The sequence below is a fragment of the Tursiops truncatus genome, chromosome 10, assembly GCF_011762595.2.
Source record: "Tursiops truncatus isolate mTurTru1 chromosome 10, mTurTru1.mat.Y, whole genome shotgun sequence".
Classification (NCBI taxonomy): Eukaryota; Metazoa; Chordata; class Mammalia; order Artiodactyla; family Delphinidae; genus Tursiops; species Tursiops truncatus.
This window is the reverse complement of record NC_047043.1, coordinates 91,836,699-91,863,943: the sequence shown is the minus strand read 5'-3', so window position 1 is coordinate 91,863,943 and position 27,245 is coordinate 91,836,699. Positions and strand designations below refer to the sequence as shown.

Sequence of the window (27,245 nt, the reverse complement as noted above, 5' to 3'; positions counted from 1 at the left end):
GAAGCCCACGTGCCACAACTACTGAAGCCTGCAAGCCACAACTACTGAGCCTGTGCTCTAGAGCCTGCGAGCCACAACTACTGAGCCTGCATGCCCTAGAGCCCACACACTACAACTACTGAGCCCACACGCCGCAACTACTGAAGCCCACGTGCTCTAGGGCCTGCATGCCGCAGCTACTGAACCCACATGCTGCAACTACTGAAGCCCACGCACCTAGAGCCTGTGCTCTGCAACAAGAGAAGCCACCGCAATGAGAAGCCCGTGCACCAAAACGAAGGGTAGTCCCTGCTCGCCGCAACTAGAGAAAGCCTGCGCGCAGTAACGAAGACCCTATGCAGTCAAAAAATAACTTAATTAAAAAAAAAGACCATAGGGCTTGTCCTGGGTATCAAATCCAATTTGGCCATGATTAAAGGAACACACACACAGAGGCTGCCGTGTGCCAGGTGCCATGTTAAGCACTTTACACATAATGATCCACTCAGTCCACTCTGTGCATGTGGACTGTTATCACCATCCCATGTAATGGATGGGAAAACTGAAAATGGATGGAATAACTGTGTAACTTGGCACAAAGCTCGTCAGTGGCAGAGCTAGGACTTACCCCAAAGACCGTGGATCCGGAGTCCCTACCCTCACCCCGACACCCTCCAGCGCTGCCCACACAGGATGCTCCAGTCCACTCGCTCCACAGCTGACCGAGGGCTCCAGCTACCAGGGCTCTGCATCTTGGAGAGGGAAGGCGGGGCTGAGGCGTGATCTATGGCCCTTCAGCTGTCCACTGGCATACTGGGCCTGCTTGGACTTGAAGTCAAGAGGATTACAAACCCATGGGACTTCATACACACACTCACCCTGCCTTACGGTGGCATGTGTTCTGAGATCAGCAGGTGCTTCCAAACTCGGGACTGCCCTTCACCCTGTTGCAATTCAGGATTTTTATAAAGCCCCATCAAAATTGCAATGACACAGAGCTGGGACACCAGGATGTCACAGGGGCAGAATCAGCAATCGCTTCAAGACCCCATCAAGGTTCAGGCAGCAGTAGGCATGGAGGCCATCCCTCTGCAACCCTCCTAGGTCGTGCTTCCCCTGGACCATTAATCCCATCTTAGCCTGTAAAAAGATAGGAGAAAAGAATTGCCTTGCTTAAGGTAACACCAAGAATTCCTTCCAGGTTCTAGAGAGACTCAGGTAAATGGCAGCAAGAATTGAGAGTGAGTCAGGCCTGGGAGAAAGGAGGCTAAGGTGAAGAGGTTAGGGATAGGACAAAGGTCATTAAAAGTGGCTCTGAGTGAAGGACGGTTAAATGAAGGTACGACAGACAAGCCTGAAGTGGTATTCCGCAGGGCTTAGCTGTAAGGAAACAAAATAAAGTTTTTATTCATCCTGTTTTATAGACTCTGCTCCCCTCTTTATCCTCTATTATATAATGTGTATGTGTGAGTATATAAAGGAGAAACAAAATGACAACTCAAAAAAAAAAGAATCTTTTAATAAAAATTACTCATAAAAATCCTAATAAATTTCAAAGAGCAAGATATTTCTTAGTACATTTATAAAGAACATTTGGTCCTTTTACAAAAAGCTCCCTTTAATTTAAATACATTTTCTTATTTACAGATTAAACATAAAATATCATCTATAGTTGCAAAGCGTATTGCACGTTACAGAGAGAAGCATTTGTATGTTTCAATAGGTTTTTCCCAGAGTTTCCAACTCTAGGTTTTTTTGTGTGTAAAAACATATTTACCTTTCTTGTGCATAATAAATAAAAATGCAGCCTGTGTTTTGCTATTTAAAACGAAAACAAAATACCTTTAAAAATATTATTTCTCTGCCTCTCAGTAAGAGGGAAGGGGGGTAACAAACAAATCAGGAAGGTCCACAGGTACTTAACATTCTCGCCAGATTCACATGTAAATTCAAGTGGGAAGGTAACCCTGAGCCCTGCAAAACCTGGGGACACACAGCCCAGCCGACTCGCCTTCTCACTTTCACAAGAGTCCCTGCCCTGCAGGAACAGGCACTAGAGAAGGAGCTGGATGTCTGGGAATGGAAAAGGAAAGAAAGATCAAGACTTTTTTTTTCTAAAGTCCCTGCTCAGCCACTCTAGGGCTGGGGCAATCATCCGGCCCGACCTGGTCACCAGCATTAAATTTGCGGTCGGCAAAAAGAAAGAAAGACCTCTAGAAAAAAAGAACTTCTGATATTTTGTCTACAAAACCCAAAGTGAAGGATGACAGTTTGTAATCATTCATTAACTGAGCTAAGAAAATAGCTGAGAGGGATGTTTTTCTTTGGTGGAGGACACAGCAGGGAGGCGAGAGAGGAATCAAGCTGAGACCCTCAGATTGCACGTATCCAGCCAGGGAGCTAATTTCCATCTGCACAGACACCATCCTGGTGCATAAACACACAGAAAACTATTGGACTGATGTGCACACGCCCCATGATCCAGGACAGCCTCAGAACCTGGGGATTCAGTCACACAGAGCAGTCACACAGAGCAAGTTCTGACGCAAGATTTCCAAGTTCTGAAGGGAAGATTTGAACATGGAAGCTGGATTTCCACCAAGGCCAGGACAATTGGAGAGCTAGCAAACACTTCCTTCATCACCTCCTCCTCCAGGAAACGGAGTTCCTCAGTCACAGCATCTCAGCCAGCGAAGCCTGCCCTGGAACAATTTAGAACTCTGTGGTGGGACATTTAGACTCCACCCACAAAGGTAGCTATAAGGTAGCTTCCCACAAAGGTTTGGCGAAACCACTTTCATTGTGTGAACCAAAGCAGAGTCTAGACATTAGCTACACACAGGATTGCAAGGATGGTGCAAGCTGTCAGCTGTTCCAAAGCATGGAATGTTTGGAATCAGGGTGCTCCTAGGGCAAATCACAAGGGAATTTCCCTGACACTCCCCTCCTCAGCCCTCGCCTTCCTGATCTCCCACGACCCAGAAGAAACAGCAAAGACCCTGAAGGACATATCACAGTTGTTGACACTCTGACCTTTAAAGAGAAAGCAAGTTTTGAACGTGGCTCAAAGGACCTTCTCCGTAACTAGCCACGAGACGGGCATTCTGGCATCTAGTCACTGACTACATGGCATCCAACTTCAGACTGGGCAGTCTGGAAGCTCAGCAACCGGGGTGAGAATGGGTCGCTCACCCTCGGACTCACGACTGGTACAAGTCCAGTGCCTGGAAGCCAAGGGGGTCTGAGACTTAATACAAAACATGTCTCATGCCAGCCTGTAGCCGTGAGGTGCCTCTGTGGCGCTCAGGCCCAGGTCCCTGTTCCAGAGCGGGAGGGAGATGGGATACCTGAGCCCAGAGGAGGGGGAACATTGGGGTGCGATAACCTAACAGTGTGATCACAAAGGGCCCACTTTCTTCCCTGAGGTGCCCCATTCTCCCAAACAGCTCATTTATAGTCCCACCTTGGTTTACCTGGAGAACAGGTGCAGGGATGCTCATGCAGGTGTGTGTCTTTAAAAGGGGATATTTTGGGTTTACTGAGGCAATGAAAATATTTTAAATATATAGAGTATTCTCAAAGAAACTTTTCTGTTCAGTAGATGAGACAATGTTGACAAACAGAATGCTTCTGAAATGAAGAAAAAATGTAAAACAGAAGCATTTGATTTTTTTTCTTTAAAACATTTGCACAGTAAATGTTTAAAAGACAGAGGTGACGTTTATTACTGAAAATCCCTCTTCTAAAAACCTCAAAGAACTGAATTAGATATCTATTTTAAAACCAGCAACACTTAAATTTTCAAGAATAAAATTCCTCCCTTTTGACTGAAAATGCAATGGCTTACACAGCATTCCTTTCTAGCTTTAAAAAGACGAAAATAAAATCATTTGAAGTATCCTAGCGGTGACGGGTGAGCCACACGACAGGTGAAACTGGAGGTTTCTAAGAGACTTCCTACCCTTTCTATTGAGGTTCATTTCAACCTCTGACGTTACAGGGAAGCCAAAGCTCAGGGTTCTGCTTTCTCTGAGCCCTCTGCACAGTTCAAAGAGACACAGTTCCGTGCTCACTAAAGAAATAATACCAACAAAGAAAAGAGGCGTTTTAGCACAACTTCCTCTTTATGTATGCTTGCTTAAAATATCAGGCTGAAAGGCAAGGACTGGCCAAGAAGTTTCCAGAACCTGCCTGATATCCATCCCATGCCCCTTTCGCTGTGGTCACACCATGTAGCAATACAAAACAAGGCGGTTAAAATCATAGCAGCAGCTGTGACATCCAGTGGCCCAAACCAAAAGAGTATAAGGCACCCATCAAAAGCCTGCATTGCACAGAGAAATGGCTCAAGGATGCCAGAAAGTCATCTGATCATTTCTTTCTCCCTGACTTAGCTGATTGGCACTAGACACAGGAAACAAAAAGGAAACAATTCCAACCCAAACGTGGTCGGAACTGATAATCCTTGGTTAGTAAATACAAGACAGATGAAAGCTCAGACGATCATAGGTATTTTTCTCTCCCTTGAAAGGCACCTGGTTCTGAAACTATGGGAGATCCTCAGGTGAGTTCACAATAAATGTAGAACACCATCCAAAAGATCTACCTGTTAAGCTCTTAAACTGTGAGGCGACAACTTAAGAGACTGCCTGTTAGAATTCGGATAAATTCGTGAGCAAATAATCTGTCAACACCGTGACGAACTGCATGGGGCGCAAATGCATAACTGGATGATTTTTCCCCATGTGACCGACAACCGTGGGTAGAGACCTGGGACACAGCCCAATTATCCAATAAGAGAGAGAGGATGACAGAATGCAGTAAATAGGGATGTCAGGGAAACCGCAGGCCCTGCTGCACAGAAATTCATTCACACTCCTCTGGCAGAGAGGCGGCCAGGCAGCGGTCACACAAGCGCCGGCAGAGAAGACTCGACGGATTCCACAGTAGGAAGGTCTGGAGATCCAGCCAAAGAGGCCCACCCACGGTGCACAGTAACATCCGCACGTCGTAAGAAGCCAACTCCTACGTACCTTCTCACTTCAAAGTACATCCTTAAGACAAACAGGGCATTTTATTGAACAGAAGAGAAACGCTAAAGTATCCAAGAATCTACCAGATGCGGCTGGGGAGCTGGACAGAGATTCCTACACCATCGTGGACAGCCAGACGCCTAGCCTCCTCCACTTCGGACTGGGTCTCAGCCTGGCCTGGGTTCAGCTGTTTTAGGTCCAGTTTCAGATGAGGCCACACAGGGGAGAGCAGATCAAATCAAGCCAACCATCTGGTCAATCTGTCGCATGTAGACGCTCTTTAAGGGCAGGGAATATCGCCTTTCGTCAGGAACACGATTGCACTAGAAAGAAAGTAAATGAGGGACAATTCAAATTTTGAGTTAAGACGCCATGTGTTAATTCCTCAGATGTGACTGGATAACCTCCCCTGGGGTTTCTCATCCTGGCACTGTCAACACTTGGGGCCTGTCCCGTGCACTGTGGGATGGTCAACAGCATCCCTGGGCTCTCCCGCTATATGCCCCCTGCCCCTAAGCCCCAGCTGTGACAACCAAGATTGTCTCCAGACATTGCTCAATGTCCCTTGAGGAGCAAAGTCACCTCCAGTTGAGGACCACTGATGTAATTTAATTTCCTCACTTCACAGGTGAAGAAATGGAAACCCAGGGAGGCTAAAACACATGCACCCAAGTGAAGAGGGGCCGGGACTAAAACCTGCACCCCCTGGGTCCTCAATCCACCCAGAATCGCAAAACATGTTTCAGCTACTTGAAAATACTGTTGTTTGTCTGAGTCTGTTGCTCTTCTCATCCACAGCTAAACCCAACGCCCCCCACTCGTGCTTTTTGTAGGTGCTCTGCCTTCTGCCAGAGCGTCCCTCCTGGGAAGCCCCCCCTCATCATTCCAGGAGCTACTGAGAGGCAACCTCCTGAGTGAAGCCCGCCTTGTTTTCCTGGCAGAATAATTCCTCCCTCTTCGGTGTTTCAACAGCACTTCACACAGCCTCCTACTGACAAGCACCCGGGGGGAACCGGTCTCTACACTGGGCCCTGGGCCCATCCAGCACCAGGACCCCTCTGACCGGCCCGCATCCCTGGTGCCCGGCACAATGGAATCGGGTCTATCAGACAAGTGTCTCCTTCAGTATAAATCCGGGCTCCACCACGCGGCTCCAGCGTGTGACCTGACCCTCTCTGTACCTCCCTTCTTCTGTCTGTGCAGTAGGGATATTGCGATACCCACCCCTCACAGGGCTGCTATGAGAAGTTAGCATACTCAAGCATTCAGCACAGTGCTTAGCATGTGGTAAGCTCTGTAAGTAAACGTTGGCTATGATATTCTCTCTCCTTCTGTTTTAGCCTTTCCTCTCAATCACGCTTTGCTTGCTTAATCTACACTCCATGGCCTAATATAAATTTCAGGGTCTTATCTACAGCTACAGAAATGGCCTCCTTCTGAGACTCTTCTCAAATTACCCAACCCGAGTGTGCCATGAATATTCTGTCAGACACTCTGGATGATAATGTGATGAGTAGTGTTTTCTCTTCCTCCAATTGCAAACCACCCCTGGAGAAAGCAACTTACATTGGAGCTGGAGTTGATGACTTTTAGCTCATGAGGTCTCGGCCTGTGCCCCGACTTTCCCACTGGGTCCCGCCCTCCCTCTTCAGAAAAGAACTCCTTCCAGGGTGACTCCCGGAGATGTGCGTCCACAGATACAATGTGTCCCTCAGTCGTAAACATGTATCTGGTTCCAGATTTGTGTACTGGATTCTCCTCATCAAAGAGCTAGTAGAAAAAAGAAAAGAAAACATACAATTGTAGCAGGTTTGGAACCAATTCATAGGGCGGCTGAGTTAAGACTACTTAGGGACAAGAACCTGCTTGGCTCTCAGGCCAACTCAGGCTGTGGGGCGGAATCCCCAGTTGTGTTGAAACTCAGACACCTGGACTTCCCCGATCCCGCCCAGACCTAGAGATTAGAAAGCCCGGGCCTACGACCCAAGCGCCACTAATCTGTAAAAGCCCTAGATGATGCCCCCACGCTCTCCGGAGAGTCCCAGCGCTGGAATCCTGGAACCACCCCCAGCTCACACGCACCTAGGCCTGAAACTGGAAAAGCCTGGAGAGAAGGAGGTCAGTGGTTCATCCTTCACCAGGTCCCCAGGGCCTGACACACGTGCCACCGCGTGGCGCACTCCTGTGTGGGCTCTGAGGGCACAGGGCACCCCAGGCAGTCCTTCCTTCAGCAGCGGGCGTGGGGGGTGGAGGAGGGCGCAGCGGGGGCATCTAGAAAGGACCCCTAACCCAGGCGTGCGGTAAACGACGCATGAGGAAGAACGCAGAACTCTTAGAGACGGAGGAAACCTCACAGGCACCTCAGGTATTTTACAAACGAGGAAGAACACTCGGCACAGCTGCTCCGTGTTCACACGGCTCCTAGGATGAGAACAGGGTCGGCCTGGGTCCTCCCCCTCCGCCACCCCCCGCAGCCCTGAGTTCTTTCTCCAGGAACACCTTGGGGGGTCTCCTCCGTTCATTCGCTCCAGAACTTGCCCCGTGAATACCCCGGACCCCACGGCTGCCGGACGGGATGCCCGCCAGGCTCTCGGCAGCCGACCGGACTGGCCGCACTGTGCAGTGTGGGAGACCTCGGTGCCCACAGGACCTGGTGGCAGGACCACGTGGCCAGCGGGCGGTCCCCCAGGAACCGTTACCTGCACTTCACACAACGTGTAACCCAAAGAGTGTCTATGTGTGTACTCGGCAGTGCCTCCCGTACGAGGTCAGGAACCACGGAGCAGACAGCAACGTGCCTTTGCTCCGACAGTACTGCGCCCCTGGGCCGGCGAAATGTCCAGCCTGGAGCAGCGCCTGGTGGCGTATGTTAGATGGAAAGCGGAGGAGTGCTTCCTGTCAGCAGAATGGAGCACTTCCGGGGTTAATCTGACAACACACCTACCAGATACAAGTATTTACAGGTCTCGCTGAGGAAGAAGCTCTCCATCCGGTCCTCTTTGGATTTGTCGATGACATGATGCAGCGTAGCGTAGCCACACCTACAGAACAATCACCCAGTGAGGCCCACCTCTGCTCCTTCCCACCTGCTTATTAACTGAAGAGGCAGAAGTAGCCTATTCACAGAGCCACCAAGGCATCAAACACCCCGTGAGAAACAAACTAAGGTAGGTTTAAGGGCTGTCCTTTTCCAGCCTAGATTGTCTGCAAACTTCATTAAAAAGTGGTCTGGCTGCCGAATCATCAGGTTAATGGCAGCAGAAGGGGGGTGGGGGTGGAGGACAGTATTTGCCAAAAGCATAACAGGACACCAAGAAAATGACTCGCAGCAAATTCAAAAGGACTGATTTAAATTTCGTGTCCCAATACTTGCATAGACTGACTAATCACTTGATAGTCTAAGACAATATTTTGTAAGAAAATACTCATGATATTATAGCTAGGTAAAAAAAGCACATCTCAAAAAACTGAAATAGAGTTTTTATACATATATACACACATTATAGATTTATATATAAATATATAAAAGAGTATAAAACTACGTACTTCAATGCTGATGGCAGTTATCTCTGCAGGTGGAGATTACAGTGATAATATTCTACCTCTATATTTTCTATATTCCATGAACTTTTTAGTATATATATTATTTGTATAACAGGGGAAATAAGTTACTTAAAAAGAGCTCATATAGTCTGCTGGAACCCTACAGGAATAAAGGTGAAAAATAAATTTTAATTCCCACTATAATGGGCAGGTTCTACTACACAAAAAGTAAGCAATTTCCCTACAAAATTAACATTAACGACCTGTTCTAAAAAGTAAAATGCAAAATAGAATAATATTACCTCAGCACAACTCAAATGAAATCAAAAGTGGCCAACAGAAAAAGGATGGAACTTAGAAAACTAACTTGACTTTTGTGTACTTTTCCAGACTCTGCAGGATGTCCATTCCTACATGGAGGTAGAAGGGATTCTTGGTTGCCTAGAGAGAACACGAGAGAATGTGATCCAGCGGGGGCCTGGAAGACACGCCGTCAACACACATCGCGGTGATTGCAGGACGGTCCCGAGGAGACGAATCACTGTCCAAAGGTAGGCACGGGCCAGTTCACTTTATCCTGAAGGGTCGCGAATGTTACAGGATTAAGGTGTTCTGTTGGTTCACATCAAAGCGCACCTCCAATCTGCTTAACTTGAACGGGGTGGGGGGCGGGGGCGAGAAGATCTGCCCCAGAGCAGATCAACTCACTGCCTTTGGCTCTCGTGATCCCCATCATGGTCAGAAATGAAACAACGCCTCACTGACAGCCCCATATCTGAGAACAAATCCAGTTTCTGTGTTGCCTCAGAACTCACTCGACATTTAAGCTGCGAGCACAGGGGAACAGGACGTGGCCCCCATTCCACCCACAGCACCGTGAGAAGGGCGGGGACAAGAAGACTCTCAAGTATCTAAGGAGGCCTCCACGTGCTGTGCTCTCTCATCACCCTAGGAACTCAGTCCCTGGGTTGCTGCTTCCTCTTCTGTCACGTGCTCATAGATGGTTTCGTTAGGGGAAAAAAAAAATTCTCTGGGAAGATGAGACTTTTATCCCAAAACTAGTTTGAAAGTTGGGGATCACCTATAATTCGTGCCCAGTGCCAACTGCGCAGCACCAAAAGCAAACGAGCACAGGGTCAGCTGTGTCTGGATTAGGAGGGCACACGGAGCAGCTTCTGAAGGCAGGGCAGAAAGCCACAGATTTCTCTGGATTCTAAGAAAGTAGTCAGCATGAGGAAGAAGCTGCAAGAAGAAAGAAGCAGTGACAAAACAAAGAGGCATCAACCCAAAGGCAACAGACCTAAGCTTAAGAGGAGAACGCAGCCAGCACCCGAGTGTGTCACCCTCGCAGCGCGAGTGGCCGGACTCTACCCTGGGATCTGGGATCCGGGAGGCGAAACCAGAGGCCACCTCCCCACCCCTGAGAGCTTACATACAACTCACAAGGTCTCTCTACACCTGAAGTCACTTACCAGTTGCATAGGATTTCTCCCTTTTTCAGAAGCAAATGGCAAGGATTCGGTGCTAAAAAAAACTATGGAATAAATCTAAACTACTAATCCTACTACCAGAGCTCATGAGATCTCCTTGCAAGGGCCTGCCCACTACACGCGTCTGCCGAACGCACGGAGGGCCAGCTTCTTGGAAAGTGAGCAGCTCGTGCTGCTGAATTTGCGAATGGCTGACAACTCTCGATGTGCATGTATGTACGGCACGCCCAGAGGTATAAATATCGGCCTTAAACCGTCGGGGAGAAGATCCTTCACAGTTAGAGTGACATTTCCTCTGGCATTCAAGGAATTCCACAAAAGAGGAACACTGTATGTGTTTTTGAACGATTAACAAAAGTAGGCACTCAGACAATCCCAGAAGATTCCCTTTCCAACTAAGAAAAATAATTTTTCTATCTGAATACTTTACACAAACCAGGGTTCCACAGTACATGAGGACAGAAATGCATCCCCCAACAAGAGTTGTTTGGTCAAATAAATTTGGAAAACAGAGAGTACCAAATCTTCCTCTTGATTGAAGGATGTGAGAAACAAGCCCTGCAGTGAAGATACGACTCAGCTTTGCAGACTGTAGGGCAAACGCGTACATGACCGCAGACGTCTTCCCTGTCCCGTGCGACCAGGACAGACACTGAGCGCTAACAAGGCTCTGGGCCGGTGGTCACTCTAACGGTCGCTGTGAAATAACACTATTCCCCACCTGTCAGCAAGTGTTCCCTACGAACCAACTGCTACAGGTCTTCCCAGCATTTCAACACAAACTACTGTTCAACAAGCTCTCGTACCTGGTAGAGGAGATACGTAGACTCCACCAGCTCAGGTCTCAGTGGGTAGAAGAGCACGTCGGGGGCCTGCAGCTGCCAGTTGTACCTCTCGGGGAGGGCCCCATAGCGCTTCCATATGGCGTAGTAGAAGGCGTGCAGGCAGATGGCGTCTTCCACGTCTCCTATCAGAACCTACAGGGAAGGCGCAGGTCACCAGGCTAAGACACTGTTCTCAGAGCGGCAAGACGTGACACAGGCCCTGGGCTTCCCCCTCCCCGCACTGGTCACCTGACCTACAAACGTGGCTGGAGACAAAACCAACCCAAAAGGAGCATCCCAGACAGACCCCCCCCCACCCCCCATCTGGCCATCAGTGCCAAAGCCCTGAGAACTGCACAGGACAAGAGGCTAGCTGTACTCGTGAATGGAGAACGGACAACTGAGACATGAATCACCCAAAAGTCACACGCCGTTACTTTTCTGGCATGGCTTTGCACTGATTTAGTGTGGAGTAATGCCCAAAGAGAATAATGGGGACGTACTGTGCTATTCACTTCCCAAATCTGAAGGAGCCAGAGAATGTTCTGGTACCATAAAAAGAAAACAGAGGGGGGAAAAAAAGCCCTTTCCCAATGACTGCTATTTCTTAGCACACAGGATTGCGAAATACCTGCAGTCCTGGGAAGAACGCCTGCAGAGAGTCAATCCACGTGTTCATCAGCTGCCCGCTGAACATGTTCACGTTGACGTAGAGGGGCGGGTCCCCTTCCCCCTCGTTACAGGCTTCCCGACTGAGGAGCCACGCAGAGAGGCCAAAGGGGAGGAAAGAGAAACAGCTCAGGCTCTGTCCCCCCCAGCAGCCCCTGGCAGCTTCTCTTAGATGGAATCAACATTAACCTTTTCTCCTCACTCGTTCTTTAAACCTTTGCAGACAGGCTGCCTCCACCTCTCAATACGAGACTCTAGCATAAGATGACACTTACCAAAGGATGAAAGCTCTAAACTCAGCCATGGTAACACACTGGGATTTCACTGCATTTTGCAGAAAGCACTTTGACAATCAGGTTTGAGAAATACTTCCACGTAATTTGGTATATAGCATGGGTCAGTTTTGACCTGAGTGGGGAAGTCTGGTTATTTCTGCACAAAAAAAAGGAGTCTCTTCTCTGATAAAATCCTACACCACGGGCCTGGAGGAACACCTCAGAGCAAGAAGCTCAGTGATTACTACTAATTTAGTAAATTTAGGGGCTTTAAAAATCGAAAAGGATTGAACTCTGGCCAAACAGCCTCTTACTAAAACACATCACTTGAATGATCCTACAACAGCTAGGGTAGAAATGGGCAGGCAACTAGTAGCTATCACGTGCACTGGCCACTTAACACACACACGTGCACAAGGGAAGACCCAGGGAAGGCAGAGGCGGCACCAGGGTCGAGGCCGCTGCAGCTTCCAATGGTACTTCTCTTCTGCCGTCCTGAACGCACAACTGACAAGCGGCAAGCAAAGCTGTTTTAAACAAACACAGAGGGAAAAGAAGGTGGCAGCTGTCCTTTCTCTCATCAAGTATAAAGATCAATCCTAACTTCTTTAGAAAGTGAAAGACCAACACAGCTGTGCCGCATTACAGCGCTATGTGCAATTTAAACCAGCGAAACAGAGGGGTGTGTCACTCTTGAGGCAGCCAGTCTCTGGGCGGCCCCCAGTGGCCCCCGCCTCCTGGCTGTCACACCCTTGTGCAGTACCCTCACAGACTACGTCAGCCCTGGTCTGTGTGACCAACAGTGTCCGGCAGAAGTGCTGGTTGTCATTCTGAGATTAGGGCATGAAAGCTTATGACATCCATTCTGGTAGCTCTCTTTCCATCTCTCTCAGATCACTCATTCTGAGGAAGCCAGCTGCCATGAGCTGCCTACAAAGAGGCCCACATGGCAAGGAACTGACACTTCCAGCCACAGCACGTGAAGAACTGAAGCCTAGGAGGGGACCCTCCAGCCCTGAGTGAGCCGTGACAAGGCTGCAGCCCTCACCAATAGCTTGTGGATGACCTCGTGAGAGCCCCTGGATCAGCCCAGCTGCTCCTGGCTTCCTGACCCTCAGAAAACGGGTGAGATAATGTTTGCTGTTTTAAGCCACTAGGTTTCAGGGTAATTTGTTACGCAGCAGTAAATAGCTAATACACCTCTTCACCACCCCCTCAAATGACTAACAAACAACTAGGAGGCAGTAAAATGAGGGCAGAGACCAAAAGACCCTGTGAATCTATATTGAGAAAAATACGAACATTTCACAATACATTCTATTTGCTTGACGGGACAGTAAGAGAGATGGTGAGGAGACATACCCTCTTCTTAAGTAGTTCTGAATACTCTTATATACAGCATTAAACATTTCTAGGTCTTCTTTTTCTCCAAAGAGAATGTAAGATTTCAAGAGGTATTCATAGAAGGAGTCCAGTCCGGCACCCAAGCCACTCTGCTTTCCGACCCAATGGCCCGTCTGAATGTTCACAACATTGCCTGTGAAAACAAGCAAGCTCGTCAGGGCCCCCGGGTGGGGGGCCGGGGGGCCTCCTACTTCAGCCCCACTGCTGCTCAGCACTTTCGTCCCTCACAGGAAAGAGGAGGGATGAACGCGTGGCCCTCTCGTCTTTATCGGTCCTATCAGCAGCATGGGTGGCCAGAGCTTCCTGAACATACAGTGTTTCAACACTGACACAAAAATGGGGAAAACATTTAATGCACAAGAAAACTAGGCTTGTCGTGTTGCTTTTCCAGGTTGACAATGCATTTCAAAAGCCTAAAGGGTGTTGTTCATCAGAGAATGATAAATTTTATAATTTACATTATCTGTAAAATGGAAAAAAAAAAGAAAAACGGAAATAATTCAAATGTCCAACATCAGAAGAGTCAATGGACTGTCATATAGACTTTAAAGACAATAACTGTGAAAGCAACACAACAACTTGAAACCACCTGCATGATTTGCCAAATGAAAGGCAGAATAAAAATATCTATAATTTGAAAGTATACAAAAGTTGCACATGGGGCTTCCCTGGTGGCTCAGTGGTTGAGAGTCCACCTGCCGATGCAGGGGATGCGGGTTCATGACCCAGTCCGGGAGGATCCCGCATGCCGCGGAGCGGCTGGGCCCGTGAGCCATGGCTGCTGAGCCTGCGTGTCCAGAGCCTGTGCTCCGCAACGGGAGAGGCCACAACAGTGAGAGGCCCGCGTACCGCAAAAAAAAAAAAAAAAAAAAAAAAAAAAAGTTGCACATGACAGGCTGCAAGGGCCTATGGAAAATTTTAAAGTTGACAGTTTGGGGTGACACTGGTAATGGGGTGACGGGGCAACTGTTTTGTTTCTACTGTTATTATTAAATACAAAAAATTTGTAAATAAATTGAAGAACTTAAGGAACAGTAATCGAAGATCACTTCTAAAAAGCAGTGCTTTTGCAATGACACTCTAGGCTCCAGGACCACCAATCCAGTTCCTTCCCGATGACAAAAAGAAAATATTTCTCAAAATAAGACAAACAGTTACAAGAGGCAAACAACCTATTTTAAAATAACATCTCGAGCTAGTAAAATACTGATAATCATTGAAGATAAATAATGAGTACATAGGGGTTCATTATTCATTATACTTTTTCCTACTTCGCTATGTTTGAAATTTTCCGTAATAATTTTTTAATAACATCTTGATCAAAATTCTCAAGGGAAAAAAATAAAATCTAATACAGGTTTAATCTGGGCTTTTAACCTACTACCACATGCCGTGATTTTTTAAAAGGAGGAAGTCACTCTACCAGTTAACTCTAAATTCCTAACTCTAACTTCCTATCTTTGGAACCTTATACTGAAGCAATATAATCTGCCTCCGAGGCAGTTCTTTTTATAGCATTTAACAATCATCTTCAAGTGGAATATGCCAAGGGATTCAGATCAGAAGGGTGCCCTCAAATAGGAAGAGCATTACTCTGTCCCATCAAACCTTCCACCCACCCTCTAAGTGAAAAGTCACAGGGAGAAATCAGATGTGGCAGACACTGAGGGAGGGCCCTTCTCTCTGAGCTGTCAATTTTCAGGTTCAGTGGTACAAGGAAGAAGGAGTGGAAAGGAGGGAGGGCCCCAGAGAAGAGGAAAGGAAAGGGGGCGATGTGCACAGTGCCAAGGGCCTCACAGGTGCCCCACACCTAACAATCCCGTATCGTTGCTCCGCAGGTTCCAAAGGGCTTTCACGGCTCTCCTGGCCACCCACTCAAACGTGGAATCCCCCAGCAGTCGACTCAGAATCCCAAATTCCACCAGCAGGGAACCAGCGCCGGCCGTGCACGTCTCATTATTACTGTCAGGAGGAACGCCTGTCTTTAGATTCACCTGGGGACAGGAAGAGACAAAGGATTTGTGGCAGAAGTCAAGGAGCCCACAGGGCTAGAAGCCCAGGTTACAGCGACCACACTCCACTAATGAACCAAGCTCACCACAGGGGGAGTCAGCCTGCTGCCTCCCACTTTACATTCAAAAGGAAAATGGGAGTAAGTTTAAGACGCAAACAAGACAGTACGAACACCAGAGCCCTGTGTTATTAATAAGAGCAAGCCTTGGGGGAATCATTGTAACGCTCTTCACTAATCTGCCTCTTCCCAGCAGGTTCTCTTCATGGTGACGCAGCACCAGGCTTTGGCACTGGGGACAAAGGCAAGCTGTGGAACCACGTAGAAATTTTAAGTGAGCTGCTATGAACTCACTCCTGCTCAGCAAACATTAACAAATCTTGGACTGGGAGAGAAATGAACCCAGCGAGCAAGTGACAGCCTGTTTGATCACTGAGGCTCAGTGGTCTGGCAATTCTCCACTGGTTGCTGACCCAAAGGCTGACTCAATTCTCAGAGGGGTTCTGGACTCAGTAAACCAGATGCCACAAAGACAAGAGTCTCATGCCAGACCTTGCATTTAAATCAGCAGCTAACTTACTGGTCTGTACAGGTTTCATTTGAAAGATCCACATGAAGTGTCCAAAAGAACATTCGCTGAGCTCCTATAGCGTACATGTGGGGAAATGGACCCAAGTCAGAAATGAAGACAAACTGCCCCCACTGTTTTGCAGCAGAGGATGTAAATCCCACCTGCAAAAGGGGTTAAGAATACAGAGCACAGGAACATAACTTCCTTAAGGGAAAGGATTAAGTCAAATATGTCACTGTGGGCTTCCCTGGTGGCGCAGTGGTTGAGAGTCCGCCTGCCGATGCAGTGGACACGGCTTCGTACCCTGGTCCGGGAAGATCCCACATGCCACGGAGCGGCTGGGCCCGTGAGCCATGGCCGCTGAGCCTGCGCGTCCGGAGCCTGTTCTCCGCAACGGGAGAGGCCACAACAGTGAGAGGCTCAAGTACCGAAAAAAAAAAAAAAAATTTTCACTGTATGCCCAGCACACAACAGGTGTCCAGTAAATGCTGAATGAACTAAAAACCATTTCTATCATATTTAGGGCCAAATTCTCTCAAGGACATGGCTTTCCTCTTCCGCATCAGCCCCACTCCTTCCCGCAAATAAATTCATCAACAAAGAGTTTTAATTCGGGAAGGTGGTGAGTTGTTGACGCCGTCTACCTACCCGAGGGTAGGGGATCCCTGTCCTGGTGTTTTCAAAGGCAGGGAGGAGCCGCACGGCCAGGTCGTGAGCCATATGCAACAACTCATTATCATAATCCTTAATCGTCATGTCACCAAAGGGCTGCTTGGAGTCAGTTATTATTCTGTGGGCAGAAAGAAGGCTTCCCAGGACCCTAATGGCAGGAAAAACAAAAGAAGAATAAAATCACGTTGGTTGTAAATGTGTACAATGCAGCTCAGAATGACAGAAGCAGGCTTGAATCCCCTATGGACTTAGCACTGCCTGAAATCAGAGGGACTGGACTTAATGACCCCCTGAAGTTCTTTCCAGCCGTGATAGTAAACGATCATTGTTAGCTAACAGCGTTATGGAAAGGGAGAAAGCGAACCATTCTTCTGAGGCTACTGAGAATAATCCCACTTGAAGTAGTAACAATGTTTAGTCATTTTCATCATCTCATCAGAAGGGAGTGTCCTAATCATTCCCAGAATAAATAACACCTTTTAGTATTAATAAACTACTCTTGGTTTCTCTCACATGGGGAAAAAACTTAGCAAAATAAAAAACAGAAAAGAGCAAGACAACAAACACTAAGTAACTTTTGTAGTTCTGGCTGCCAAGCAACGTCCAATTCTCCAGCTTCTGCTAAACAGGCAAGGTGGGGAAGAGAAGGAGAAGGAGAAGGAGAGAATGACCCGACTGACAGGCAGGCGCCCCCAGCTTAGATCTCAGTCCCTCAGCAGCCACGAGTTCAGGTCCCCCTCCAATGAGGTGAAGCAGATTGTGACATTTTTCAGAACAAATGTTTTCATAACTTTACTTTTAAATAAACGCTACATCTGGAATGTTATGCAGTGATACAACTTTCAAAGTTTAAATGGAATAGGAAGGCAGTCGCAATCTATCAAACTAAAAAGGCAAGATATAAAACATGAGCCCAGTACATTAGAGAGAGGGAGAGGGAGGGAAACCCAAATGGTCAGCAGTGGTTTTCTGCAGGCGGTGGGTGACAGGAGAAACTATGATTCCTTCAGAAATACATAGGGGTTTTCCTAGGACACAGTGGAGGAAATGAGACCAGACATAAAGTGAAATAATGAAAAACTCCTTTAAAGGGACATCTATCTTAAACCTGCATTACAATGTGTCTTTCTATTTGGCCCCAAATAGAATTAATGAAATGGCAACTGTTTCAGTTTTGATCAATGCAAAGCAGATGAAAAAGGGACACAGTGCCCACAAGGTCTGCACGGACTCCCTACCTGGACCCCGGGGCTGGTGGACCCTCCAGGAGTTTTCTCCTTACACACCCAAAAGCAGCCTTCAATCCGTTTGATGTACTATTTTACCTTATCGTGGCCTCAAAGACTTGGACGGTGGAATCTTTGTCAAATGACACTGTGTTGATCACTAACTTGACTGCTTTCTGGAACTCGGATGAATTTCCCATTATCTTTAAAAAGAGGAACACAAACCATTACAACGGCCTGAAACGACACTGAGGCTGCATGATCGCAGGAGCTGGGCCACTTCATCTGAATGTCTGTACGTGTGGTTTTGCCACTCGTGGGAGAAGAAACACAAAAGGCAGAAGAGCACAGTTATCTCTTAGAACACATTCTGGGACAGACGGCAAGCCCATTTCCACCAAACTCAAGCATCCTATCTCCAAATGGCAAAACTGTGTCAGTAACTCCTCATAAAATCATTAGCAGCCCTCCTCGTCCTGCCCCATTCTCCCTCACCTTCTGTCTGATCTTGTTTACCGTGCAAGGCATTACACTTCCAGAAATTCCTGAAATGAGTAACAATAAATCCAAAAACTGAAGAAACGAAAAACATGGCTTTCCCTCTGCTCCTCAGATAATGCAACAGCTTGGGCGCTTAGCTCCCAGGAGACCGAAACACCTGGAAAACTGACTCCTTGCTTGTTACCCAGATGTCTGAACACTTTGGGAAATAGTGGTATTATCTTTTGGAGCATAGCATAAGACCAATGACATTCAAAACAAACAAAACATACAAATAACCACCTCTACATCCTTTGTAAGAAATGTTCTAGAATTAGGATTCCTATTTTGGCTGTGTGGATATGGTATCATTCCAAGCTTCTCTCTCTTATATGAACTGCAAATTGGACATAAAATTTGATAAAAATAACCTGAATAGAAATGCTTTCATGCCGTTCAAAATTTTATGACAATCCTGGCACTATAACGACATCATAAAGACACCAAAAAAAAAACAAAACAAGAAAAAACAATTTCATTCAGACACTACTTATTTCAAGTATGTCTTATTTCCTAGTGTTTATTGATCTAGTGCAGCTTTTTTTCTTTTTCTCCCCCTCATTGTTATTTTGCTGTTACATGCAGAGCAAGTACAGACGTTTCTTTTCTGGCTTTCGGTTCTTTCTTTTTAAAAGATTATGCGATCATGCTGCAAGTTGCATCGAACAGTCAAGGGACTGCTATCGTCAAAGTGTTTCCAAAGCACACCTGTTAAAGTTTGTTTAAAATGTCAGCAAAAGAAAAGGGAAGCGCCAACAGAAGTAACACCTGAAAAATAAGCCTGAAGTGTACCTTAAAGACCGGATGTTCTACAATGAAAACCACAGAGATGGGTCTGTTTCCCTACAGATGTTCACCAGCAGCAAACTCTGTTATAGCAGCTGCAGGCACTGATATGATCTCAGATCACGTGGAGGACGGCAAAGGAAGCCAACAGCTTTCAATGATATATTGTAATTTGCCATTTTAGACAGCTACGGAACAGAGTAACGAGGCTCTGAAATCGTTCACTCAGGCTCAAGAAAAGCTGGACTGCGTTTCTTTACTTCTCAGAGCCTTCAAACTGCTGGTGTGCATGGTGGCTCTCCAGTAGTGGGACAGACTGGTAGAATTTCTCAAGTTCATTTGGGAGCAGAACTCTTCTTTGAGGGAGGACACCCTTGGAATCTGTGTTGGGAAGTGCCAGGTTACTAGAAATTCATTTTCTTAACACGTATTTGCCCTCCTATCATGTATCAGACACCATGCGGTGTGGACAGAGTGCAGTGACTGTAACAGGGACAAGGTCTCTATACTTCAAGAGCATGGCAGACGGATAAAAAGACACAATGGGGCAAAAAGAGAGAGGGTCAGGGGGAAAAGGTGTGCTTTCATAAGCTATATATGAGTCTTGGGACTTTTTTTTTTTTTTTTTTTTTTTTTTTTTTTTTTTTTTTTTGCGTTATGTGGGCCTCTCACTGTCGTGGCCTCTCTCGTTGCGGAGCACAGGCTCCGGACATGCTGGCTCAGCGGCCATGGCTTATGGGCCTAGCCGCTCTGCGGCATGTGGGATCTTCCTGGACCAGGGCACGAACCCATGTCCCCTGCATCGGCAGGTGGACTCTCAACCACTGCGCCACCAGGGAAGCCCTTGGGACTTTTTTTAAAGCAACACTTGTAGCCTGAGCCAGCCTCTGGTCCCCTCAACAAGTTAACTCTAATCAGGGTGAACACACCCGTCCGGGCACATTTTGACCAGTGATGGTGGATGACTGACAGGGAGTAGCAATCACTTCAGAAGGAGAGATTGGGAAACTAAACTGCTGTGCAACTACGGCCTGGCAGAATGAAACCCCGGGCTCTCTGTTAGACCATGAGCCTAGGGGAATTGAGAAGGACCGCTCCAGCTCTTCCCAAGTTCCGGTAATTCTACTACTAGCAAGATCTGGGACAGCTGTAATGCAAACTTAGCTAGCGTTACCCAATTCTAACTCCTGACAGCTTCAAACTCTGTTTAAGGAAAGTTAAAATGCGGGATTTGGAATCGACTTCAGTACAAATTTTCTTATGGTAAAGGTGTGCCGGACAACGGAGGAGAGCAAAGAGGCAGTAGAATCGTGTTTACTAAGGAAATTTTTCAGCGCTACGCTGGGATATAGTCCCTTGCTGTATTCTACAGCAAAGGGTCGTGAGGCACACCAAGCACACACGGCAGCCTGGTAGTAAGAGCCATGCATGGTGCCTGACTGCCTTCCACGTGCTTTGGCTCATCTGTCTAGAGGCCTCCAGCTGCCTTGAGGGAAACCAGGGCTGAGCATGTAAAGGCTGCTCCTGAGCTGGCAGCCCAAGTCTGGAGGGGGTAGTGTCCACAAAACACGGACAGCAAACAAAACAAGAGTGTTTATACAGAGGGTCTCTGCGCAGGGGCTGGAACCAGGGCTCAGACTTGATTTTGGGGAGCCAGTAGCTGAGGCACATTTCAGGGGATCTTGTCCCCTGGAGATCTTGAAATCCTGAGATCCTGTCTTTTACTTCTGAAGTCTTAACTACAGTAACTGTATACTGGTTCCTTTAAGGAAAAAGATAGTGGGGACCCTGCAGAAAAATAGGTTTCCCCAAAAACAATCACATTTTCTTTTTTTTTTAAAAAACATTTTTTAAAAATTTATTAATTTATTTATTTTTGGCTGCGCTGGGTCTCTGTTGCTGCCCATGGGCTTTCTCTAGTTGCGGTGTGCGGGCTTCTCATTGCAGCGGCCTCTCTTGTTGCGGATCACGGGCTCTAGGAGCACGGGCTTCAGTAGTTGTGGCACATGGGCTCAGTAGTTGTGGCTTACGGGCTCTAGAGCGCAGCAGGCTCAGGACTTGTGGCACACGGGCTTAGTTGCTCCACGGCATGTGGGATCTTCCCGGACCAGGGCTCGAAACCGTGACTCCTGCATTGGCAGGTGGATTCTTAACCAGTGCACCACCAGGGAAGCCCAACGATCACACTTTCTCCTCTGCTTTTTTAGGAGAATCACATTTCCCCTCATCTAACCTTCAATGTTCTTCTTGCTCTCAGCATTAAGCTCATTAAAATAAACAATAGCTATCAGAGCTATGAATACATGTTGAGAATCACGTTTCCTGGAATTCTCATCCCTGGGGGAAAGTAAGGGTAATTAACTCCAAAATATCTTAATTAATTTTTAAAAATAATAATAAAGCTGAACACTTACTGCAAGTGTATCCAACGCATCAACAAGAGTCAGTGAATAATTCCCTAGGACATCATTGATGTTCAGATTTGAACTGAAAAAGAAAGAAAATTAAAATTAAACAAAGGTACTTTTAAAAGATAAAAGAGGCAACAAAACTAAACACTCATCAGAAACTAAAATGGCTGGACACTTATTTATTCAGGGACTACTGTGGGTGGATCAGTACGGCAATGGTCCTTCTGCCTCACAAGGGACAGTCTCTATAGTGGCACAGAATAGCAGAGACACACACGCTTATACTATAGTGGAAAGAACACAAAACGGGAAGTAAGGAAATGGGAAACAAGAGTCATTGCCCTCTCCAAGATACAGTTTTGACAGCACAAATGACCTTTCTGTCCAGCTTCAAAAAGCTCTGATTTCGAAATCATTAGGAATGAAAAAGGAGAGGCCCTGTCACATGACCTGCAAATAAAACTTTAATACAGAGATCAGACACTGGCGCAGATTACACACACAAAGCAGCAAATAAATACCTCAGTTACAGGCTCAGTATCACTCATCTGTCCTTGGGGTGGGGGAATAAATTAACTGCTTTGTATCATTTTTTCCCTAACATACCACCCAAAGAATCCCCACCAGCTCCATCAATTGTGAGGAGCTGTTGTTTTACCATGAACCAGGCCAGGGCTTCTCGTAACTGCAGCTGCATTAATGATTCTACCACACACCTCCTGCCCCATGATCAACACCAGTCGCCCACTGTGAAACAATCTTAAGACACCAACTTCAGGGCTGCAACGAGGGTAACTGACAGTTCTTTGCAGCACTAAAAACGACAAAGATAATACTAATACATCTGGGAAAGGTGGGGACGGAGAAATAGTGCAAGTCATAAAGTCAGCTTGACAAATTCTAGGGAGTTCAGCTATTCCTGTCCCGTTCCCACAAACCCTAGAAAGCAGCTGCAGAAGCTTGAAAAGATTTGAAAGTAAGGAGAGAAACGAAAAAGATGAAAAAGATGTAAGTCAGGAGAGAAAGAGGATGACTGTTTCAAGATTACGTTTATGAAAAACCACAGTGAAAACACCCTAGTTTTATCTTCAGCAACTGATTCACCGTCATTATGACGTCTTCCATCAAACCCCAGACCACGTCACCTGCTCCGTGGCTCTCTCTGATGGGTCCTGTCTCACTTCCCTACGGGCAGCATCTCCGTGTTCCTGTTGCTCGCCCTGCTCTCTGAGAGGCCTCCTATGTGCCTCAGCTGGGGCGAAGTGGGCCCCACGTGAAACACACCTCACATCCGATTTTACCTGAGCCTTTGTTTTAGGCTGATTACGTCCCTTAATCTAGGACAAAGAATGTAGGGCAAAATTGTACCTCCTTTTTTTTTGAAACAAACTATCTAGAAGGGGCGATCTAGGAACCAGGGCTCTCACATGTCTCTCCCAAGCCACAAGGCCAGCACACCACACCTGCTGAAGAACCGCACCTGCTGCTTCTAGCTGTCGATTCTTTCTGAATACATGAATATGATTGCAGAAGGTCCTCTGAAGACGAGAGCTGTGGGTTAAGCTCAGCCCTTCAAGGGCAGTGCCAGCCAGAGAGGATATAGGAAGTGTCAAAAGCTGGAGGGGAAGGCCAAAGGAGACAGGGAGATCCTCAGTGCTGCCCACTCAAGAACATTCTACTGAGCTGAAATATCTACCTCCACTGGTCTGCTGCTCAGAAACCAGGAGCTGCCTCCAACAACCCACCTCATCCCAACACGGGTCGCTCATCACCTAGCCTCCAGGCTGGATGCTGGGCGAACCCCGTGGGACCACCCTCCCCTGAGGCGTATCACCCTTTCCACCTGCACCGGCCCTGGAAGGGAGGACTAATCTGGAGCACTGCACTCCTTCCCATGGTTTACTGTGCTTTTCCTTTCAGGCTATAACTACACCGGACCCAGTTTTAAAATACTTCTCAATAGAACGCCCAAGCAGCCACGACAGAGAACAATTATAAGAGTTGGCACAAGAAAAAACGTGTTTGTAGTAACTGGTGGTTCCTTCTCTCCACTCAGGCAAATCCACTCAAAGATCCAAGGCGTTCATGAAAACACTTCCAAATTCTTTTCTACCAGATTGTTACACACTCTTTCAAAATGTGCCAAACTAGAAAAAAGAAAAATGGGGAGGGCAGGAAGGAAACAGGAGACTCCACGGAAGCCTGTTGGCCTAACGGCACCAGATTACCGGGCATCCATTGAGGCCAGCCCACCGTGCAGGCAAGACGGCGATCCGTCTGTCCTGTGCAAACCTGACCAAGAACTCAAACTTCAGGTACAAGGCTGGGTTCAGAAGTGCCCATCTTTCCACATAACCAGCTGCCGAACCACGACGGCTCTCCACTTAAGATACCCTGTGTGCCTGTTCGTGACATTCACCCCACGCTGCATTTTTAAGGTTCTTATTACCCCCAAACAGAGAAGATGGAGAAAACTATGGCCTTTCACAGAAAATTTCTGGCGACGCAGCTAACATAATGCTAACATAGCATGTTCAAAATTAAACGCATGTGTAAAAAAGAAAAAAAAAATTCCACATATACTTAACCTGTAACAGCTGTTCAGAAATCTACCTGGTGCTGTGTAGGCACAGAGGTAATATAAGAAACAGTCCCTGTGTTCCAGGGATTGACAATCTGGGGAGACAAGACAAAGGGAAAGGAAGGTGAACACACAACAGTACTCAAGTCTCACACGATATTAAAAGGTGGAAAAGCAGCTCAAAGGAAAGGAACCGAAAGGAGAACTGAGTAGATCAAGGACAGTCATCTTCAAACAGTTCAATGGTGTCATGGAAAAAGACTTGAGCCTGACTCTGAAGGAAGCCAAGATTTTAGGAAGAAAGGGGAATGCAGAGGAGGCCATCTTAAACTAGGGGTGCCTAGGAACGAGTCGGTTTAGGGGCCAGCATCGGTTTGGTTTGATTTGCTTTTTTGTTTGAACAGCAATATGGTTGGGGAGAAACAAAGAAGGGTCATGCACCCAAGGTCTGAACTAACGTTATTATTCATGAGACTGCAAAGTTTCAATATCCAGACTTACTTGAAGAAACTTTTGAATTTGGATCCTCCAACCCAAATCGGGGATGTGAGAGGAACTGAGTTTACATAGTGATTTGTAGCTGGACAGACACGTTTGCTATTTTTAAAAAAGTGTTCCGGTTTTATTTACTTCGTGTCAATACTCTTCATCCTACCTCCAGTCAAACAAGACACGTAAGATAAGCCTCAAGTAAACGTGACTAAAAAGAGAAGACAGGCACATTTAGCACTCATACTTTGTTTCTGTACTTTGTACATAATATTCTAATGGCTAAGTTACTCTCTTTTTTAAGTGAGTCATTAGAATTCACTTGACAGTAATCATTAGAATACATTTGCTTAAAATAAATATCTGAAAGACTTTTTATTACCAGTTATTTATTGCAGGGATGTAAATGTGGCCTGCTCTTTTCCTGAAAAGACTAAAGTCTGAGAGGAGTTAAGTGAAAGGAAAAGGACTAAGAAAAATTAACTTTCCACTCTTTACGAGCGGCCAGCGTGAGGGTCTACTCAAGGCTACCATAACCCCAGAGCTCTTTCACCTTCTCAAAGACACCAAGGCTGACCAACCGAAAGGGCACAACCCTTCCCACATGGCATCCCCTCAATATCTCTAACTCCATCTTTCCAGAAGCAATGTATCTGTCTCAAAGCAACCTGACCTCAACTTATCCAGACTGTCACTGAACAGTCAAACCAAACCACTCATCAGCAGATGTCATCCCCAAGCAAAGAGAACTAGTTAAGCAAAACAACTCAATTTCCTAAAATCTGGAAAAGCCTAGTAATTTTTTAAAAAAAAACTTACTTAAAATTTTTCTCAAAAAAAAAAATTGAGATAGAAAATACATTTCTATGTATAAAGCCTGACACAGTGAAACATGAAAAATATAACTCATCAGTTTCCTACAACTTTAAAAAGGCCAAGTCTTTTTTAAGTTAACCTGGGATGTCCCCCTGGCTTCACTAAAAATCATGCTCTCCAAATGCAATTTAAGACAAGAATCTGTAGATAATCCAACCATTTTTAAAACTCTTTAAGTCCCTTTAGTGTATGGGCTTCCTTTTTAGGACCTAAGGACTGGACTCTGCTGCTTTTCATCAGGTGAAGGAAAACACAGGCCTCAAATGTCCACAGGGACCAAGCAGCTCAACTCCTCTACTGCCAAATGAGGGGAGCGGCCGAGAGAAAGGCAGCCATATCCAGCCTGACAGGGTCAGTGTCAAGGCACACCGGTTCCCTCCAGCTAGGAGGTCCTTAGCTGGGTGTGCTGTCCTCTTGGACTCTGATGTCATCAGCAGTAACCCTTGAAGCTCAGCCTCTGCAAACACGGCTGATGGAAGGGGAAGACTGGTAGATCTTCCCTGACAGCCCTGCCACCAGGGTGGGGGAATTTATGGAACAGACCCTACAGAGCAAGGAATGTCATCTTGAGCATCAGGACCCCAAATCTGGGCCACGCAGCCTCTCTCTCTCCCTTCCATCTAACCATCTCAGCCTAAGGAGCCACCCCTGTGATAAAGGAGAAAGGCTGTAGCCCTGCTCTGCCTCAAACTCACTAGATGGCTTTAGAAAGTCCCTTCTCAGGATCAACTCTTGAATTTTTATATTTTTATACAGTAAAGTTGGAGTTGGCTAGGTGGAGGGAGATAAGCGCCGTTTCGAAGCTGCGCTTACAAGGGATTTCATTTTGATTTGACTTTCACTTGGAGAAAGGATTGCAGACGGAAGTCTAAGGCCCCCCAAGCCACCCCTCGGTACTGCCACTGTCCCTTCCGGTCTCTGGGCCTCAGTTTCCCCATCTGTAAAAGAGACTGCGCTGACAGCTGTCCAGTAACAGAGATTCCAGGAGAAGCAAGAGCAGGACAGCCAGCGGGCCGTCCACGCAACCCCCAGCCCAGGCCGACCTCAAAGGGGGTCGGTCAGCCGAGGCGCCGGACGGGTGGGCGCTGCCCCCAGGACCCTAAACGCCCGGGCACCAATGGGGGGACCCGGAGGAATGAAGGCTGCACCCGCCGGGAGAACGGAAGGAAGCGCGTGCGGCGCGCGGTCCTGGGCGTCGGGCCGGCGCGGGCTACTCACGGGTCCCCGCGGTCGGGTCCTCGGCCGCGGCAGTGGATGGGGTTGAGCTCGTCCTCGGGGAAGGCGTGCGCCATGTAGTTGTCGTAGCCGAACACGAACATGCCCCGCGCCAGGTCGCGCATCTGGGCGCGCAGCTGCGGCGGGAAGGCGCCGCTGTAGCGCTTCTCATACTCGTCCCGGCCGCGGCTCCGGCCGCCCAGCACGTAGCCCCAGTGGCCTGGGCCGCAGACGTCCGGCCCGGGCCGCCGCGGAGCCCGCCGCCGCCCCGCCGCCGCCCCAGGGACCTGCGGCTGCAGCCACGATGGCCCCGACGGCCCCCCGGGCGTCCCGGGCCGGCCCGCGGGCCCCGAGGCAGGAGACTCGGGGCCGTCGGGGCCCCTCAGGCGCTGGAAGCCGAAGCTGAGCGGGAAGCGCTGGTAGAAGCCCATGCTGGGCCCCAGCCCGAAGACGAGCCATAGCACTCCGTGGAGGCCAAGCCGGAGGAGCACCAGCCCCAGGACGAGCGCTCGCCATTGCATGGTCGCGCGGGCGCCGCGGGCATTATTTACAAACGCGGGGGGCCTTCCCCGCCGACCACCGCACCCCACGTCCACCCAGTAGCTCCGCTCACTTCCCCTTTAAGGAACTCCCTCGTGACGCACCAGGAA

General features: G+C 47.6%; 1 protein-coding gene across 4 annotated transcripts; it reads right to left on the bottom strand.

Moving 5' to 3' along the window:
* Positions 1-1,477: 1,477 nt before the first annotated feature.
* EDEM1 (ER degradation enhancing alpha-mannosidase like protein 1) lies at positions 1,478-27,116 on the bottom strand. 4 transcript variants are annotated; one of them, XM_073787589.1, is made up of 13 exons: positions 26,599-27,116; positions 24,048-24,110; positions 21,438-21,510; positions 17,797-17,900; positions 16,448-16,619; positions 15,028-15,211; positions 13,176-13,350; positions 11,501-11,621; positions 10,852-11,022; positions 8,923-8,996; positions 7,957-8,053; positions 6,579-6,782; positions 1,478-5,335 (listed from the first exon to the last, which is right to left on the bottom strand). In XM_073787589.1, exons 1-13 carry the CDS (start codon positions 27,114-27,116, stop codon positions 5,246-5,248), a joined length of 2,046 nt encoding a protein of 681 aa, XP_073643690.1. In that variant the 3' UTR covers positions 1,478-5,245. The 4 variants fall into 4 exon arrangements, with proteins under 4 accessions (XP_073643690.1, XP_019803177.1, XP_073643692.1 ...); XM_019947618.3 differs by lacking the exon at positions 24,048-24,110; XM_073787591.1 differs by lacking the exons at positions 1,478-5,335; positions 6,579-6,782; positions 7,957-8,053; positions 8,923-8,996 and adding an exon at positions 8,997-9,132.
* Positions 27,117-27,245: the final 129 nt, after the last annotated feature.